Raw genomic sequence first — 19,255 nt, 5'->3', positions numbered from 1 at the left:
CTATAAACCATGGAGAGGGATACACTTTTTTTTTTTTTTTTTTTTTTTTTGAGGAAAAAGTATCACTATATAAACCAGGCTGGCCTGGAACCCACCCTTTGGTCTGGGCTACCCAGAGACTTATGGCAATCCTCCTGCCTCAGCCATAAATACTGGAATTGCGTGAGTCTTAAGTCTCTTAAGCTGTGCTGAGGTTGTAGAATGCTTGTCAGGGATCCACAAGGCCCTGTGTTCTACCCAGGACTACAGAAAGGAAAGAAATCGAAACTGAGGGCAGGAGTATGCACTTAAAGGCCCAGTGCTCGCAAAGCTGAGGCAGGAAGACTGCTTAAATTCATGAGTGCAGGAGCAGGCAGGGCCACACAGCACAACCCCCAATTCATAAAGCAGACAAATAGAAGACTCTGTTGGGCTATCACGGGGCAGTGCGGTTTTGAAGTGTGTCATTGCTTCAGAGAAATTGACTATTCACTTACATAAAAACCATACTGAGGTGTGTGTGTGTGTATGGTGTGCTGGGAGTCAAGTCAGTACCTCATACGTAGTAGGAAACCACTGTAGGGCTGAGCTACACATCTAGACCCTGGGATATTTTTACTCCTCAATTTCAGAAGTTGGGTGTCATTCTGTCTTGCTGAAGCTAAGAGCATGGACATTTACTAAGATGTTGAAGAAGTGCAATTCTTAGCTGGGCAGTGGTGGCACATACCTTTGATCCCAGAAGTGGCAGGCAGGTCTTTCTCAGTTCCAGGCCAGCCTGGTCTACAGAGTGAGTTCCCATGGCAGCCTGGGATACACAGAGAAACCCTGCTTCAAAAAAAAAAAAAAAAACCAAAAAATGAAAAACAAAAACAAAAACCTTAATTATATTTATGTCCTTAGTGTGTGTGCCTGTGTGTATGCACACGTATTTGCTGTGGTACACAGATGAAGAAGGTCAGAGAACAACTTCTGCAAATCAAGTCTTTCCTTCCACCTTGCATTCCTGGGTCAGATTCAGATCATCAGGCTTGGTGCCAGGCATTTTTATCTGCTAAGCCTCTTACTGGCCCTGTAGGACATTTTATTTATTTTTTGTTTTTCGAGACAGGGTTTCTCTGTGTAGGCCTGTCTGTCCTGGAACTCTCTGTAGACCAGGCTGGCCTCAAACTAAGAAATCCGCCTGCCTCTGCCTCCCAAGTGCTGGGATTAAAAGCACTGTAGGACATTTTAAAAATTATGTTTACTCATCGTGTATGGATGAGTGTGTCTCTGTGTGCTTGTCTGTATGTCTATGTATGAGTGTGAGTATGTGTGTAAGTGTGGATGTGTGTGTACATTTTTGTGAGTTTGTATATCTGTGTGTGAAAATGTATGTATGTGTGTATCATGTGTGCTATATGTGTATCATGTGTGTGTATATGTGTGAGTATGAGTGTGTGCATGTGTGAGTGTGTATGTATTAGTGTGTATATATATGTTTGTGTGTGTGTGTGAGACAGAGAATAAGTGTGTGTGTGTGTGTGTGTGTGTGTGTGTATATATGTGTGTGTGAGAGAGAGAATGAAGAATGAGTGTGTGTATGTGTGTGTGTGTGTGTGTATAGAAGTCAAAAAACAACTTCTCATCCAGAGTCAATTCTTTACATCTACCACATGGAGTCCAGAGATCACGGTCAGGGGGTCAGGCTTGGTGGCAAGCGCCTTTAACCCACTGAGCCATTTTGCTAGTTGAACATTTTTATATGCTGGTACAAGTTTTTTAAGTGTTGGCCCCCGTCAAGCATGCAGATGGCTGTGGCAAAGAAGGCAGACAGTAACAAGCCTCTGCAAAGGCGCGGCACACCTGGTGTCCTCAGACATTATCGGTGGAACTGTAAAATAGCAACTATTTTGGAAAACAATTTGGCAGTTCCTCAAAAGGTTAAACAAAGTTAGCGTGTGACTCAGCAGTTTTACCACTAAGCGTGTCCTCAGCGGAGTTGAAAACACAGGCCCACACAAAAGCTTGTACACAAACGCTCATAGCAGCACTGCCTATCAGAGCCAAGTAAAAAAATGACTGAAATATCAAGAACTACAAATGGCCAGATGAAGCCCAGTATACATCTACAAAGAGCAGGATCCCGCCATGAAAAGGAGTGAAATGCTGGTTCATGCTACATACAGCAAGGATGAGCCTTGAAAACAGTGTGCTAAGTAAAAGGAGCCAGTCACAACCCCCCACATATTATATGCTTCTTTAAAGAAGGGTGGGGGCTGGAGAGATGGCTTAGCAGTTAAGAACATCAGCTGCTCCTCTAGAGGATCTGGGTTCATTTTCCAGCACCCACATGACAGCTCACGACTGTCTGTAACTCCAGCTCAGGGGATCTAATACCCTCACACAGACATACAGGCAGGCAAAACATCAATGTACATAAAAATAAAGCTAAAAAAGAAAGAGAATTGTGGGTGCATGCAGAAGAGGGAACAGAGTTACAAAGTAGCTGTGAGCTGTCTGAAGTGGCGCTAGGGACCAAACTTGGGTCCTCTGAATGAAGAGCAGTGCACACACTCAACCAGTGAGCCATCTCACCAGCTTCTGTTGTGTGCTTTTTAGGACCTGCCCAGCACAAGCAAATCTGTAGCGGTGGAAAGTAGATTTGAGGTTGCCAGAGGTTTTGGAGGCAGGAGCCAGATGAGTTTATTCCTGGGATGAGAAAAGGTCCTTGAGTTAGGTAGTGGTGGCGATTGCACAAGCTTGTGGTTATACTAAAACCCCTGGATAAAGGGCTGTGCTCTGTGGTATGTAAGTTATATCTCCATAAAGCCATTATATTAAAGAACAACGAGGAGGTTCCATACATACTAAATAAGATTACCCATGTTTTATTTGTGGAGAAAAAAACAATTGTAGAATGATTTTGTGCCTCTTGTGTAAAAAGGGAAAAAAATATGTTCACATTTGTTAGTATTTGCAGTAAAACTCTGAAAGGACATCCAAGAAACCGATAAATCGATTCCTTGTGTGCACTAGAGTGAGCTGTAAAAGCTGTAAATAACAGGACCAGGCTGGGAAACAGATGTTTTGTTATAGTAGTGTATATTTTTGAGACAGAGAGTATTGTTTTTTTTTTTTTTTTAAATATATACAGAGAGTCTCTACCAAGGTCTGCCTATCCTGGAACTTAGTATGTAAACCAGGCTGGCCTTGAACTGACAAAAATCCTCCTGCCTCAGCTTCCCTAGTGCTGAGATTAAAGGTATGCACCACCATTCCTAGCTCAGTCCCTAATTTTTAAAGTTTTGAAAATACTATAAAAGCCAAACAAAGCCATGTCTGTGGTGGACTTGACTTCTTGTCTTCCACCGTGGTTTTCGTGGTTTTGAGTTCTCTTCCCTTTCCAGTGTCCACCAAAGTAAGCAGTGCTCACTGGGGACTGAGTAAACAGACTGAGATTCTGGGTGCAGGGTGGGGGTGGGGTGAGCTTTCTCTGCTTTTATCACTGATAGGGAAGGCCTGTGCTTTTTTTTGTCGGCAAACAGAGGCCCTGTGCAAGCGAGGCCAGCTATGCCATCAAGCCCCACCTCCAGCCCCAAGGGTGAATCTTTTCTCTGGATTTTGTTTCTTCAGAGAGATCATCTCCAGGCTCTGACCCTGGAAAATTGATGCCTGACAACTAGGGGCAAGGGTCACCTTTTCCTGTGTCAAGACAGTGTCCAGTCTACCTTTCCGATGTTCTTACATCCCAGAAATGGCTCTGATGTTCCCATTTCTCCGGAGAACAAGCCTTCTGTTTCTTTAGAAGAGGGTGGAATGGCTGCTACCTAGTAGATGGGTGTGGGGTGGGAAGAGTGAGGGTCATGCAGATTGTCATCCGGTCTTTCTGAGACAGACTGCTGAGGCGAAGCAGGAGGACGCCAGCATTGCAGGGCCAAGTCTGCACAGCATCTCCAGTCCACGAGCTCCTCAGAACAGCTTCTTCCTCTTTTCCTTAACTTCCCTTGTTCAACCTCAATTGCATGGTCCCTTGTTTCAACCAGTGTCTTTCTGATAGTCTCTTTTCCACAGTTGTGCTCTCCTACCACAGACTCCACCTGGGGGAAACCCCCAGTGCAGCAGCCTGCATTTCCTCACAAATGCACCATGCCTGCTGCAGCTGCCTGTGGAAAAATCACAGCCTTCCAAACTGGCATCACTCTATAAATTCGTGATCCCTGAGTTCATCCCCTGAGACACAGTGGAATAAACACACATTTGCCATATCTCCTTCATCAGAAGGCCACTGACATCACAACAGCAGAACGTTTAATCTGGAAAAATAAGGCAGACGAGAAAGAACTAAGGCGTCAGCTGTCAATAATTACGCATGATGGGATAGGAGGCAGGAGAGTAGCCCAGCTGGACACTGGGAGCCATGAACCAGGCCACAGAACTGGTGTGTAACCCGGACAGGTGCCGCGTATCTTTGAAATTCAGCTCCCTCTTTAAGGCTTGTAGACTTACCCTGAACAAGTGTGAGGGTGTGCGGTGCATTTTAAGTGCAGAAGGTGGTGTACGGTAAGTCATGGAGTAGGGCCCATGTTTTTGTTTGCTTTTGCTGGGTCTTCCATGTGGTAGGGAAGCTCTGATGGCCACCCTAGCCCAGTTTGCTTGTTTAATTAGTCTCGACCTTCGTACTCTTCGCCACTGTTGGGGCAGGGGAGCTAGCCCGGTGCCTGTGAAGGACTGACCCTCCTTCCCACATCCTGGCCAGTGCTCCCACCTCCCCAGGCTGTACTCATAAAACGTCTAAGCATCCCTTGGATCCGATTCTCTAGCCAGTGAGGCCAGTGAGTACTGACAGTAGATTGTGTTTGAGCAGTTCCTCTCAGGAAGGTGGTTGTGTTCCAGATCCACTCGCCCTCTCCTGGGGCTCCTTCGACCTCAGCGTCTGTCGGCCTCTCTCCTCACCCCTTCCTCTGAGTACCACAAAGAATCAGCTCCCTGGGATCTCGAGGTGACCTCCCTGCTTCCCATAGCATCTCTGGCTGGCTCTAGCCAGGCTGTCCTCATTTGTGGGTCTCAGGCTGTTCCCACTTGTGGGCCCTCCACTTGGATGAACACCTGTAGGCGGTCCTTCATCAGCTCTTACTCAACTCTTTCCTCTTGCATCCATAATTGTCCTGGGGCATATCATTTTTTCAGTCACCAAGGCCTGGAACTCCAGGGTCAACTTTGATTCTTCCATTTCCTTCAACAGAGATTTTGTAAGCATCTTGTGTATGACCAGAGAATGACCAAACCTGGTTTCTTCTGTCTGCCCTTATTCAGGTGGGGTTGGCCCCTTGCCTGTCAATTTTCTTGCATCCAGACGGTAAAAACCTGCCTCTTGGACATTAGCTTTATCCTCTCCCCTCCCCTCCCCTACAACCCCTCCCCGCCCCTCTACTCTTCTTCCTCTGCCTCCTCCTCTCCTTCTTTAAAGACAGGGGCTTCCTATGTACTTTAGGCTGTCCTCAAACTCACTATGTACCGCAGGCTAGCCTCAGACTTGCAGTGATCCTTCTGCCTGAACTTCCTAAGCACTGAGATTATAGTAGTAGGTACACACACATCCAGCTGAAAGCATTGATTTCTTTTGAGCCAGGGTTTCTCTGTGTAGCTTTGGCTGTCATAGAACTCACCCTAGTCCAGGCTTCCCTCAAGCTTAGAGATCCACCTGTGTCTGCTTCCTGAGTGCTGGGGTTAAAGGTGAGCACCACCACCGCTGGCCTAAAGCATCCATTTTTAAAAATTAGTTTTTAAAATTATATTTCTCGTTATTTATTTTCTTTTGTACATGTGTGCATGTGGCTTGGTGCAAGTGTGGAGGCCAGAGGACAACTTGTGGGAGTTGGTTCTCTCGGCCCGCATGTGGGTCCCAGGAATCAAACACCTACTGTCAGGTGCATTAGAAGGTGAGTCTACCCACTGAACCATCTTTCCCATTCTTATTATTACTTTGGAGGCAAGGTTTCTCCGCGTAGCACTGACTATCCTAGAACTTACTCTGTAGACCAGACCATACTGGCCTTGAACTCAGAGACCGGCTTGCCTCTGCCTCCCAAGTCCTGGGATTGAAGAGGTAGGCCACCACCTAGCTCATCCTTCTCATTCTATTCTTGTTTTGTTTTTGTCTTTTCAAGTCAGGGACTTTGTATGTAGTGCTAAAAGTGGCCTGGGACTTGCTGTGATCCTCCTGCCTCTGCTTCCAGTTGTGGTTGCAGGCTTGAACCAACACACCTAGCTCTCAGCATCAGTTTAATGATATATGACTTGCTACAGAGTCCTTTGGTGACTTTCTGCAGGGTAAAATTAAATTCCTAGGTCAAGACTTGCCATAAGTCACTCGCCTTTGCTCCTGTATCCCAGCCGGTCAGTTCTGCCTGAGTTAGGACCAGCCTTGCTCATCCCCATTTGGCTCATGGCCACCGCCGCCTCCGCCGCCTTTCTACTCCTGGTGCTTCTCACCTCGCCTTACCTGCTGTTTCTCCTGTCCAGTCTCGTCTCAGCTCCAACCCCTCACAGGTCTCCCCAGACTTCAGCCTCCTGGGACTCCTGCTTTGAGTTCTGAGGACACCGAGGGTCAGGGTCCACCAGGCCCTGGACTGTCGCTGTTGCATATATGTGTCTGTCCAGCAGAGCAGGGGTTATGTCTTCCTAGCCTGGATGGCAAAGATTGTGGTTGTGTAATTCAGGGCTTCCTCAGCATGACCTCCTTTGACTTCAGGAACCAGCACAGAGGAGGCTTGACAACATAGGCCTGCCAAATCACAGGGAAGCAGGAGGATTTTAGTTTTAAGGCAGGCTTGGGCTATGCTGAGGTCTCTGTCTAGAGAGAAGGGGGTCAGGGGTACTTGGGGACGGATAGAGCTCAGTTGGTAGGCTGCTTGCCTTGCATATGCAAAGCCTTGGGTCCGAGTCCCAGGATGACATAAACTGGGCATAGTGGCTCATTCCTATAAGCCCAGCCCTTCAGAGGTAGATGCAGGAAGTGAGAGGTTCAGAAGTCGTCGTTGGATACCCATCAGGTTGGAGGCCAGCTTGGAATACATGCAACTTTAAAAAACAGCACTTGGTACTCTGGAGGCAGAGGCAGGCGGACTTCTGAGTTCGAGGCCAGCCTGGTCTACAGAGTGAGTTTCAGGACAGCCAGGGCTACACAGAGAAACCCTGTCTCGAAAAAATAAAGTGGTGGTGGGGGGGCTGGAGGGGGGAGGGGGAGGAGGGAAAGCTAGGATAGTTCTGGAAAGTCTCAGTTGTGGGGTGTCTTGCACATCTCAGGCCCTCCCTGGCCTGTTTCCTGGGTCTTTCTGCCCTGGCCTTCCTCCAGTCTTCTCCCATCCCCTGAGCCCCTGAGCGCTTAGATTCACAGTGGGAATTTCCTCTCCACTCACAGCAGCTCACTGAGGCTAGTGTGCCACCTGCTTCTCGTGCCCCGCCCTGCACTGTCGGCTAATGATTATGCAGGGAACTTCACTGTTGTCCCTGTCCCAAATCTGTAAAAGTTCTCTTTCGGGCAAGGGTCATGAGAGTAATGCCACTGCCATGTGACTCTGGCTTTACCCTGCTCCCTCTGCTTCTGTCTTAGTCCTATCCTGAAAAGTCCATTGCGTACCTTGTCACCAGCTCGTCTGATCCTTCTCTGAACCCTCCTGAGCTGGAAGGTAAGTGTCGCGTTGGTGGCCCCGATTCCCCCCTGCTCAGCACTGGTTACCTTTCTGTCTTTGTTCCCACCATCTCCTCGGATACTGCCACTGCCCTAATGTGAACTCAGCCAGGACCTCAGCCCCCGTGCCAGGTAGAAGCCCTTCCTGGGGTCCAGGTGGCGCTGCAGGCTGAATGAGGAATGGCTTCACCCTGCTTGTAGATTTCATCCTGATGGCTGACTCAAAACCACTCAGGACCCTGGATGGGGACCCCATGGCTGTGGAGGCCTTGCTCCGGGACGTGTTTGGGATTGTTGTAGATGAGGCCATTCTGAAGGGGACCAGTGCCTCTGAGAAGGTGGGTTCTGTCTCCTCCTTCCTGCTGCCTATCATTTTGAGTTCATCCCTGTCCCTGGTGTACCTCATAGTTGGCACTCTGGGTCACGTCCTTTGTTTCCCCTTGCTTGGGCACACTTGGAAAGACATCCAGGACCTGTCTTAATTGCAAGTTGCTGATGCCTTGCATCTGTTATGTGATGGCCAGATCTCAGCCAGGGGTCTAAGATCTCTGCGCCTTGCTTGGCCTCTCCTCCTAGGTCTGCGAATGGAAGGAGCCTGAAGAACTTAAGCAGCTGCTGGACTTGGAGCTGCAGAGCCAGGGCGAGTCCCGGGAGCAGATCCTGGCACGCTGCCGGGCTGTGATTCACTACAGTGTCAAGACTGGTGGGCCTGGGAGCCTGGCAAGAGGGGTTTGGGCCCCGGTACCCAGCTCCAACCTGAGTCCTCTGCCTGCTCCTCTTCTCCAGGTCATCCCCGGTTCTTCAACCAGCTCTTCTCAGGGTTAGATCCCCATGCTCTGGCTGGACGCATCATCACGGAGAGCCTCAACACTAGCCAGTGAGCCATCTGGGCCTTCTGTTCACAAAGGGCTTGGGTTGGCCGGGGGGTGGTGGAGGTGGGGGGTGGAGGGGCATCTGGGTAGGAGAGGAGAGTGGTTTCTACCTCTTGCCACCATTTTCTACAGATGCCCCTTGTCAGTCAGAATGTTTTCCCGGCTGTCTGTCCCTGGGCTCCTTTGCCAACCTCCTTATGCCTCCTGACTATTTTTCTCACGTGGTCTTTCTGGTTCTTTGACACCTGCCAATTTCTCTCTTGGGATCCTTACTTCATCCCCTCCACCTCCCCTTAGCCTAAAAGACTTAGCTGGGCAGTGCTTTCACCCCGGCCTCTGTCACCCATGTTCTCTGGCAGGTACACATATGAGATTGCCCCCGTGTTTGTGCTCATGGAAGAGGAGGTGCTGAAGAAACTCCGTGCCCTGGTGGGCTGGAACTCTGGGGATGGGGTCTTCTGTCCTGGTATGTGAGAAGGGGGCTTCCCTTGGGTCTTGGTAAAGGGTCTGCCTCCTGTACTCTCTCTTGTTCTGTGTAACTAGTGTGGAGGGGTCATGGTGTTTCCTCTCTCGCTGCACTGGGCTGGGCAGTGGAGAGGCTTCCCAGTCCCCTTATCTCGGTGCTCTGGGGTCGTCATATGGGGAATTCGTCTCTATCGGGCAGCTCAGGGTGTACAGGGTTTTCTGGTCCTGGAACTGTTCCATGAAGTGTGCTATTTGTGAACCCTGGGAATTTGTGGCTTGGGAGATAATGTGATGCCTGCTTCTTTGTTCAGTTCGGGGGGGGGGGATAGGTTTTTTTGGGGGGGAAGAAAACGTCAGTCTTGCCTCCCCTCCTCTCCCTCCATCTCCCACCCCGCCTGTGACAGGTGGCTCCATTTCCAACATGTACGCCATGAACCTGGCCCGCTTTCAGCGCTACCCAGACTGCAAGCAGAGGGGCCTCCGGGCCCTGCCACCCTTGGCTCTCTTCACTTCAAAGGAGGTAGGGACTCCTGAGTGTGATCTTCCTCCGGCTCAGTCAGAGACCCTTCAAGTCTTCTCCCTGTTCTCAGTGGCTGTGCTCCCTTCCAAGGAGGCCGAATACATGCTTCTGCTTATTTTGCCTCTTTGGGGCGGGGGGCGGGGGGTGGGGGGACGTGGGGGTTGGGGGTTGGGGGGGCGTGGGGGTGTGGGGTTGGGGGGGCAGATGCAGTAGACACAGGTTCACTTCTGAGGGAAGTTCATGGTCCAGCAGCATTGACATCACCCGGGAGGTTGTTAGAAACGCAGAGAGTCTCCAGCCCGACCAGCTCTAAGTCTCTATTTAACTAGAATTCAACACAGTTCCTTCACAAGAGCACTTGAGCCGTGTGGTGGTCCACGCCTTTAATCCTAGCATTCAGGAGGCAGAGGCAGGTGGATCCACCAGCCTGGTCTACAGCCAGAGCTGCACAGAGAAACCCTGTCAGAAAACAAAACAAAACAAGATCCGTTGAAAACCCTGGCCACCAGGTCCCATCGATCGCAGCTCACATAGCTTTTGCCGGTCTCTGCCCTCCTATCCTCAGCACCTCTGACCCCTCTCAGGTCACGCTGACTTGCTCTCTGTGTCTTTACAGTGTCACTACTCCATCACCAAGGGAGCTGCTTTTCTGGGACTTGGCACCGACAGTGTCCGAGTGGTCAAGGCTGATGAGAGGTGAAGGTCTTCTGCCGACATGGCCCTGACCCAGCTGGGCACACTGTGTCATCTACGTGCCAAAACAAACCAAAAAAAAAAAAAAACCAAACAAACAAACAAAAAAAACAAAAAACCACTCTGGCCTCAGGCCCTCACCCCGATGCCCCTCCCCTACCCGCTCCTCTTTCAGACCTGCCACCTGCCTCTGCTGCTCACTGCCCACTAGCAACCCACCCTGTGCTCTGAGGTTTGGTCTGTACAGTGGCCTCTGCATTGCCCCGCTGCCTTACCCAGCAGTGTCAGGTGACCCCTCCTGGTCTAGAGCTCCTGAGTGAGTCTTCTCCACTCACTCATTGTCTTTCTTTTCCAGAGGGAGGATGATCCCTGAGGACCTGGAGAGGCAGATCAATCTGGCAGAGGCTGAGGTGAGCGAGAGCTCTGGGTGGTGGGGTGGGCCCTTCTGTCCCCTCAGGAAAGGTGATTTGGGCTCTTCTGCTGGTGATTCTCCTCACGCCTCTCCTTTATTTTCACATCTGTTAGTATCAGAGATGCTGTAGAGACTTGTAGGTGGGTTAGGCTCTGAATTTCCAAGGGAGTCCCAAGGGGGTTTGGTGCCTGAGGCGTCATAGTGTGGAAGGTTTCTGTGGTCTGAGGGTCAGGGTCAGTACAGGGAGGTGGTGAGGAGGCTGTGCAGGCATGGTGAGCACTGCTGGCGTAGGGAGGAGGTGGGCCGTCATCCCTCACCTCCAAGTGGGACATGTTTTTTGTGCGTGGCAATTTTTAAATATAATTGTCTGCACATTCACAGTCCTTCCACTCAGAGAACTGCTGTTACCTATCACAGGCTTGTAGAGTTCTGTGCGTGAGAATGTTTCCAGGAACAAAGCATGAGATGAAAAAACCATAATGCCCGTTGATCGAGCAGATGATATCTCTGCTCAGTTTCTCCGTCTGTGAAATGGGTGTACTGTAGAAGTCATTGCAGAAGGTTGTTGTAAGGATTAATCAGTGTGTAGAGCGCTCAGAGTGACTTTGTGTGTGGATGCGCTGACGTCAGCTGCTGTCTGCTGCCGCTGTTACTTTAAGACAAGTTCTTGCTGGGCAGCATGGATTGGCTTTGAACTCTGTGAGAGCAGCCAGTGCTTCTAACTGCAAGCCATCTCTCTTTTCCAAAAGATCTGTTTTTATAGCTAAGTGATTAGTTAAATTTTATTTTATGTACATGGATGTTTGGCCTGCATACATGTCTGTGCAATATTGTATGCACTGCATGCAGAGTTCATATCCCTTGGAACTGGAGGTACAGACAGTTATGAGCTGCCATGTGGGTGCTGGGCATTGAACTCAGCCTTCCAGAAGGACAGCATCACAACCTATGTCCGCCTGTCTGTCATCATCATCATCACCACCATTTCCATCACTATAGCCTACTGATGGCAGTATATGCTGCTCATTGCAGTGTGGTCCCAAGTGCCAAACCCTAAAGAAAACTGACTCCCCTCAGGAGCCAACAGCTGTTCAGTTCCTGGCTAAGGCTAGGGGTTCCTACCCTGTTTTCTAAAGTGACTGTGCCATTTTCCAGCCCCAGCAGCACATGATGGTCTAATTTGTCTGCATGCTCACCAACACTGGGTATTGATTCATATTCATTCTCTCTCTCTCTCTCTCTCTCTCTCTCTCTCTCTCTCTCCCTCTCCCTCTCCCCTCTCCCTCTCCTTCTCTCTCCCCCCCTCCCTCCCTTCCTCCCTCCCTCTCCCCTCTCCCTCCCTCTCCTCCTCTCTCTCCTCTTTCTCTCTCCTCTTTCTCTCTCCTCTTTCTCTCTCCTCTCCTCTCCTCTCCTCTCCTCTCCCCTCCCCTCCCCTCCCCTCCCCTCTCTCTCTCTGTCTCTCTCTCTCTCTCTCTGTCTCTCTCTCTCTGACAGGGTCTCCTGTAACTCAGGTGGGCTTTGAACCCTCTGTGTAGCCAAGGACAACGGTCAGTCCTGACCTTCCAGCTTCTGCCTTCTGAGTACAGAGGTTATGAGCATGCACCACCATCTGGTTCAAGCTGTGTTGGTGATTAACCCAGGGCTTCATGAGTGCTGGAGGCACTCTGCTAACTGAGCTACATCCCCAGCACACACACACCATATGCACACACACACACACACACACACACACGCACACAAACACTCGTGTGTACACACACGCTAATGCACACACGTGCACACAAACACTCATGTGTATACACACACGCACACACACTCATGCACACTCCCCTCATACACATAGTCCCTCCCATGTATGCACAGCCCCCATGCACACACACCACCCTTCCCATATCCCAGACATGTACACACACGCACAGCACACCGCCCCACCCCACACACCCATACAGCCTTCCCCATCCAGGTGAACTTTCCTGGGGCTGGGGCTGCCAATGCTCCACTCTCTTAGTCAGGGGAGGACATTCAAGGCAAGAGCAGCTCTGCTTTCAGTTTGTTTCCTGACAGGCCAAGGGGCATTATGACATTTGTTCAGAGCAACCCAGAGGACTGGGGCTTGCATACAGTGTGAGCGTGTCTGGAAGGTCATGTTGTAACTTAATTTCTGTTGTCGGCATTTGTCATTTTGATTATCCACTCATCTATCAATAGGCATTGGGTTGCTCCTACACTTTAGCCGTTGTGAGCACTGCTGCGTCCATCCCAACAACTGCCTCTTCACGTGATTAATCTACTTTTAGTTAGTGCAGTGAAATACCTGAGGCTGGGTGACTTGATGAAGAAAAGAGGTTTGCTTTGGCTCACAGCTGTGGTCCAAGGTTCAAGGCTTCAGTCTGGTGATGTCTTTCTTGCTGGCAGAGCACCCCACATCAGTACAGGGCATCACATGACAAGAGACAGGGACAGGGTGGGTGTCTCCTCTGGTCTCTCTCCCTCTTCTTATCCAGTTAACAGTAGTCAACCATAAGGACTCAGCCTGTGACCTGCACTAAGCCCCACCCATGGCATCACAGTCGGATTAAATTTCTACTCTCAATGCTTTACAATGGGGATTAAATTTCAACCCATGAACCTCAGGGGCTCACTGAACCAGACCCAGACGGTGGAAACTGCTTTTAGTTTTAAGGATTCATACCCAGAAGCTGAATTACTTACTGATAATTCCATTTTTTTTTTATTTTTATTTTTTTGAGTCAGGGTCTTGCTGTATAGCCCAACTTGACCTCAAACTTAGAGTGATCCTCCTGCCTCAGCCTCTTGAGTGCATTTGTGCCCCAGTATGCGTGTGGAAGTCAGAGGACAACTTCTGAGAGTTAGTTCTCTCCTTCTGCCACTTGAAGGACCCAGGAGTCAAACACAAATCGTCAGACATGAAGACAAGCAACTTTACCAGGGAGTCCTGCTGCCCCCAGCCCCCAACCCTGCCTCGTTCCCTGTGTCTGGATATCATATCTTACCTAACCCAGGAAGGAGCACAAAGTTTCTTTTTATATCTTAAGTGTTTTATAGTTTTATTTATTTATTTATTGATTGATTGATTGATTGGTTTTTCGAGACAGGGTTTCTCTGTGTATCCCTGGCTGTCCTGGAACTCACTCTGTAGACCAGGCTGGCCTCGAACTCAGAAATCTGCCTGCCTCTTCCTCCCAAGTGCTGGGATTAAAGGCGTGCGCCACCACTGCCCAGCTATTTAAAATTTTAAAGGCTCATTTTTAATTTTAATTTTGTTTATGTATGACTGTGCATGGGCATGCATGTGAACGCAATGCCCATGGAGACCAGAAGTGGGTGTTGGATTCCCTGGAACTAGTGTTATAGGTAGTTATGAGTCAACGGGGTGGGCACTAGGGTTAACTAACTGCAGGTCTTCAGCAGTAGCAGGTGCTTGTAACTGCTGAGCCATCTGCCCACTTCCTCATCATTCACATTATTTTTGTCTTTATTTTTTATTTTGTGAGACAGAGTCTAACTATGTAGCCCTCCCTCAGTGGCAGGAATTTATATCAGGCTGGCCTTGAACTCAAATATAACCTTCTGCTTCTGTCTCTCACGTGCTGAGAGGTGTGCACCATCACACACAGCATAATTTAATGAAGCGGGGTACCACGCTTGCCAGTCCTTTGGCTTCCCGTAGCGTTGTGTGTATACTTAGGGTGGTGGGCAGCGGACATTTCAAGCAAGTGCTCCATCACTGAGTGCTCCATAGCTCACTTTGAAACTTTAATTAATTAACCAGTTGATTGACTGATTCATGTTCTTTGAGACAGGGTTTCTCTATGTATCTCTTGCTGGTTTTAAACTTGTCAGTCTTCCTCAACTGCTTGAATAGCTGAGATTATAGGCCAGCGCCACCAGGCCTTGCCACAGGAGATTATTTTCTTAGTTTCTTTTCATTTTTGAGACAGGGTCTCACTATGTGGTTCTTGCTGTCCCGGAGCTGTCAGTGTAGGCCAGTCTGGCCTTGAATTCACAGAGACTTGCCTGCCTCTGCTTCCCAGGTGCTGGGATTGAATGTGTGTGCACTGTCATACCTGCCTCTTGGTGTCATGTTTGGGCTCATGTTTCACTGTGTACACACAGTTGACAGTGTGTCTTCTTGTTGCTGTTTGCATTTGGTTCCTTTGGTGTGGGAGCCCAGGTAGGCATGTGCTCTTGTTCTGAGCTGTCTGTCTCCAGCTCTGGTTGGTTTTATGTATTCTGTTTAGGGGGAAGAGATGCCTGTGAGCTTGTATTACCTGTTCATTGTTTTTAATTTTACTTTTGTGTGTGTGTGTGTGTGTGTGTGTGTGTGTGTGTGATTTTCCTGTATGTATGTGTATCTGTGTGTCAATGTGTGTGCCTGGCTCTCAGGAAAGCCAGAAGAGGGTGTTGAATCCTCTGAGACTTATGAGCTGTCTTATGGGAGCTTGAACCTGGGTCCCCTGGAAGAGCAGATAATGCTTTTTTTTTTTTTAAAGATTTATTTATTTATTTATTTATTTATTTATTTATTTATTATATATAAGTATACTGTAGCTGTCCTCAGATACTCCAGAAGAGGGCATCAGATTTCGTTATGGATGGTTGTGAGCCACCATGTGGTTGCTGGGATTTGAACTTGGGACCTTCAGAAGAGCAGTCGGCACTCTTAACCACTGAGCCATCTCACCAACCCCAGACAATGCTTTCATTGTTACAAGATTTATTTTAAATTTATTTAATATGTGTGTGTGGGTTCTCCAGTGCTTTCAGCTGCTGAGCCACCTCCCTCTCCACCCAGCAGTGTGCGTCCTTTTAAATGTTGGAGAGAATTCATCAGTGAACCTATCTGTGCTTGGGCTTTTCTCTGTAGTAGTTTAATTTTATTTTTAATTACTAATCCGATGTTAGTATGAACTTTTGTAGTACTGGGGCTTTTCAGTAGTGTTTGACCTTCATTAAGACATTACATGGGGCTGGTGAGATGGCTCAGTGGGTAAGAGCACCCTACTGCTCTTCCGAAGGTCCAGAGTTCAAATCCCAGCAACCACATGGTGGCTCACAACCATCCGTAACGAGATCTGGCGCCCTCTCTTCTGGAGTGTCTGAAGACAGCTACAGTGTACTTACATATAATAAATAAATAAATCTTGGAAAAAAAAAAAAGACATTACATGTTGGGGTTGGGGATTTAGCTCTGGGTTTGGTCCTCAGCTCTGAGGGAAAAAAAGAAAAGAAAAAGGGGGTGGGGGGAAGACATTACATGCTCATGTTCGTAGGTGTGTGTGTTCATGTGCATGTGTGTTCCTGAGTCTGCATGTTTGTGTACATATGTCATGGTGTGCATGTGGAACCCTAATATCAACCTCTGGTGTTGCACTCAGGAGTCATCCACCTTGTTTTTGAGGTGTTCATTCACTGGCCTGGAGCTCACCAGCTGGACGAGGCTGGCTGTCCAGCAAGCCCCAGGGCCTGCCTATCTCTGGCTCTCTGGAGCTGGGTTTACAGGCACGTGCCACCACCACCATACCTAAGCTTTTTTTTTTTTTTTTTTTTTTTACATAGATTCTGGGGATGGAACTTAGGTCCACCACATACTTGCAAACTAGTCACTTCACTGGTCGATCTGTCGTCCCAGCCCAACATTAAAAGTTTTTGAAAGAGCATAAGCCATGGAGATAGGTAAACCTAGGTTCTGCCGAGATACAGCGCCCCCTGCCTGCAGGCTTCAGAGGAGGCTGACTCAGTGTTGAGAAAGGCTTGCCGGGAGCTTAGGGCCTAGCAACAGCCTCTGACCAGTTCTAACAATGACTCCACAGCTTCTTTTTCCTCTCCCTTTTGGCCACAGGGCTCTGTGCCATTTCTGGTCAGTGCCACCTCTGGTACTACCGTGCTAGGGGCCTTTGACCCCCTGGATGCAATTGCCGATGTTTGCCAGCGACACGGACTGTGGTTCCATGTGGATGTGAGTGAGACTTGGGTCACGGGGGTAGGGTGGGCTACGCTGAGGCCAAGACCCACGCTGTTCCTCCTGCTCCACAGGCCGCCTGGGGTGGGAGCGTCCTGCTGTCTCGGACACACAGGCATCTCCTGGATGGGATCCAGAGGTGCATACGACCTCCCTCCCAAATCCCTTCCTTCCAATCCTTGGTTCTCAGGATAGCTACAAACAAGGGAGCCTGGGGAGGGTGAGATGGGACACGGACAGATGATTGATTTTGGATTAGAGGGAGGGTAGTTATGGGAATTCTTCCTGGCTGCAGGGGAAGGGTAACCCTTGACCTTGATCTTGGTTGGAGGAGCCACTGACCCAGCTTTGCCTTGTCTTACCCAGGGCTGACTCTGTGGCCTGGAACCCTCACAAGCTTCTCGCCGCAGGGCTGCAGTGCTCCGCTCTTCTTCTCCGGGACACCTCGGTGGGTCTGCCCTGGTTCCAGACCCCAGCCTTCCTTTCTCTAGAGCCTAGTTTGTCTGTCTCGCCAGAGAGATCTGGGCCTTAACATGCTCCCTGAGCCCTTCCAGCCGAAGCCACACCTCTCTGACCACCCTAACCCCGTGTTGAGCTCCATGCATGCACCCAGAGAATTGTTTCCATGGACAGAAAGGATTTCTGTCTTGTTCTTATGGTCGGAGGGATCTGCGGCGGGATTTGGGAAGAGCTCTTGTGTTGGCTGGCAGCTGCCTCAGTGCTGCTAAATCCAGGGAGGAGAGAGGAGGCTGAGCTGAGACCCTGCTGCGTAGCACCTCAGGACGGCCTGCTGATAGCTCCCTCCCCACAGAACCTGCTCAAGCGCTGCCATGGATCCCAGGCCAGCTACCTCTTCCAGCAAGACAAGTTCTACGATGTGGCTCTGGACACCGGAGACAAGGTGGTGCAGTGTGGCCGCCGCGTGGACTGTCTGAAGCTATGGCTCATGTGGAAGGCACAGGGTGGGCAGGGGTTGGAGCGGCGCATCGACCAGGCCTTTGCTCTCACCCGGTAAGCATGAAGGACCCAGATCTCCTTCTCTTCCACTCTCCATGGCCTTCCTGGGGCCTCTGTAGGCCTCCTCCGTCTCCCTGTCGCTTCCTTTCCCCCATGTGTGCTTTCTTACCCTTTCCCCCAGGTACTTGGTGGAGGAGATTAAAAAGCGGGAAGGATTTGAGTTGGTCATGGAGGTAGGACTCCTGGCTCCTTTGAATACCTCTCCCAGCCCCCACCTTGTTCCAGACATGAAGCCTCATAAAGGACCAGGAGCAAAGACAGGGAAACAACCCCTTCCTTCCTTCCTTCCCCAACTCACACCTCCCTCATCCCTCCCCTCAGCCCGAGTTCGTCAACGTGTGCTTCTGGTTTGTGCCTCCCAGCCTGCGGGGGAAGAAGGAGAGTCCAGATTACAGCCAAAGGCTGTCTCAGGTAGTCTAGTCTTTGCCCTCTGGTAACCCAGTTCCAGGAACTAAGCAGCAGGTATGTTTCTGCCCTCTGCTGGCTCTGCCTGGTATTGCATATTCCTGCCTATTGAGATGGCAGGCACTTCCTTACCTTCATTTTTAATGGGGGGCAGGTAGGGAGAAAAATATATTTCTGGAAAGTAAGGAAACAGAGGGGGTTACCAGAGGAAGTCACCAGTGTGCACCACACAGATGTCTGTGCTGGAACTAAGGCCAAAGACAGATCAGGAATAGCTCATCATCCCAGATGTGCTTGCAGAGGCAGGGGGATATGTTTTATCCTTACTTCTAAGAATGGGTTAGTGCAGGCAGCCTCAGTAACCTGCAGGAACATCAGCGCCCTGCTCTCCTGGGGCTGTCACTGCAGAGGTGGTGTCCCCTGTGTACATTTGTGTTCAAGGCGGCTTGGTAAGTTACCTCTAGATTACATGGCACAGCTCAGAAATATGCCAGGAACTAAGAGGGGGAGAGGGTATTGATGATGGAGGCTTGAGGCTGGGAGTAGCAGTGTTGAATATCAGAGACAGGTCTGGCTCGGTGTTCCCAGCTCCAACTTTCCTGGAGAGAGGAGACGGAGGAAGAAAGCAGGGATCGGAGAAGGCCACTCAGGTTGCATGTGGTGGGAAAGGGGTGTGAGCAGTGAGTGTGCCGCAGAGGTGTGGGGATGGCCCAGGGAGCTGGGCCGGCTGCTTCAGCTCTCCCTCTGCTACCCACAGGTGGCCCCTGTGCTCAAGGAACGCATGGTGAAGAAGGGGACCATGATGATTGGCTACCAGCCCCATGGGACCCGGGCCAACTTCTTCCGAATGGTGGTGGCCAACCCCATACTGGCCCAGGCCGATATAGATTTCCTTCTGGGCGAGCTGGAGCTCCTGGGCCAGGACCTGTGAGCTGCTGCTGCTGCTGCTCTCTGCCCCACCCAAGCTCTGCGTAGTCTCCTGGGTTCTCAAAATCGACCTTTCTAGGAAACAGTGGCCTTGACTGTGTGTGCTCCCACACACTCACTCTCCCAGCTAAGTATTGGCTGTCAGGAAGGTGTCTAAACACACTACAGTATGTTCTTACGAAATATGCTTTTATAAAGTTGGGCACAGGGGCACACACCTTTAATACCAGCATTGGGGGGACAGAAGCAGGCAGTTTGAGGCCAGCCTGGACTTCAGAGCTGGGCTACACAGAGAAACTCTGTCTCAAAA

The 19,255-nt window shown here is 49.9% G+C and overlaps 1 protein-coding gene across 2 annotated transcripts in view; it reads left to right on the top strand.

Annotated features, from left to right (window-relative positions):
* Positions 1-19,255, top strand: part of Csad (cysteine sulfinic acid decarboxylase) — a 27,126-nt gene extending 7,871 nt beyond the window's left edge. For both annotated transcript variants that reach the window (XM_021183119.2, XM_029469778.1), the window contains exons 2-16: positions 7,574-7,649; positions 7,853-7,989; positions 8,228-8,354; positions 8,438-8,528; positions 8,883-8,989; positions 9,393-9,508; positions 10,125-10,204; positions 10,557-10,611; positions 16,477-16,593; positions 16,671-16,735; positions 16,963-17,044; positions 17,408-17,607; positions 17,735-17,786; positions 17,935-18,024; positions 18,776-19,255. In XM_021183119.2, the coding sequence (XP_021038778.1) occupies positions 7,864-7,989; positions 8,228-8,354; positions 8,438-8,528; positions 8,883-8,989; positions 9,393-9,508; positions 10,125-10,204; positions 10,557-10,611; positions 16,477-16,593; positions 16,671-16,735; positions 16,963-17,044; positions 17,408-17,607; positions 17,735-17,786; positions 17,935-18,024; positions 18,776-18,949 (1,482 nt within the window). In that variant the 5' untranslated portion in view covers positions 7,574-7,649; positions 7,853-7,863 and the 3' untranslated portion in view covers positions 18,950-19,255. The remainder of the gene's footprint in view (positions 1-7,573; positions 7,650-7,852; positions 7,990-8,227; positions 8,355-8,437; positions 8,529-8,882; positions 8,990-9,392; positions 9,509-10,124; positions 10,205-10,556; positions 10,612-16,476; positions 16,594-16,670; positions 16,736-16,962; positions 17,045-17,407; positions 17,608-17,734; positions 17,787-17,934; positions 18,025-18,775) is intronic.

The sequence above is a fragment of the Mus caroli genome, chromosome 15, assembly GCF_900094665.2.
Source record: "Mus caroli chromosome 15, CAROLI_EIJ_v1.1, whole genome shotgun sequence".
NCBI lineage: Eukaryota > Metazoa > Chordata > Mammalia > Rodentia > Muridae > Mus > Mus caroli.
Note: the sequence above shows the minus strand (reverse complement) of the source record. Positions and strands in the feature narration are given on the sequence as shown.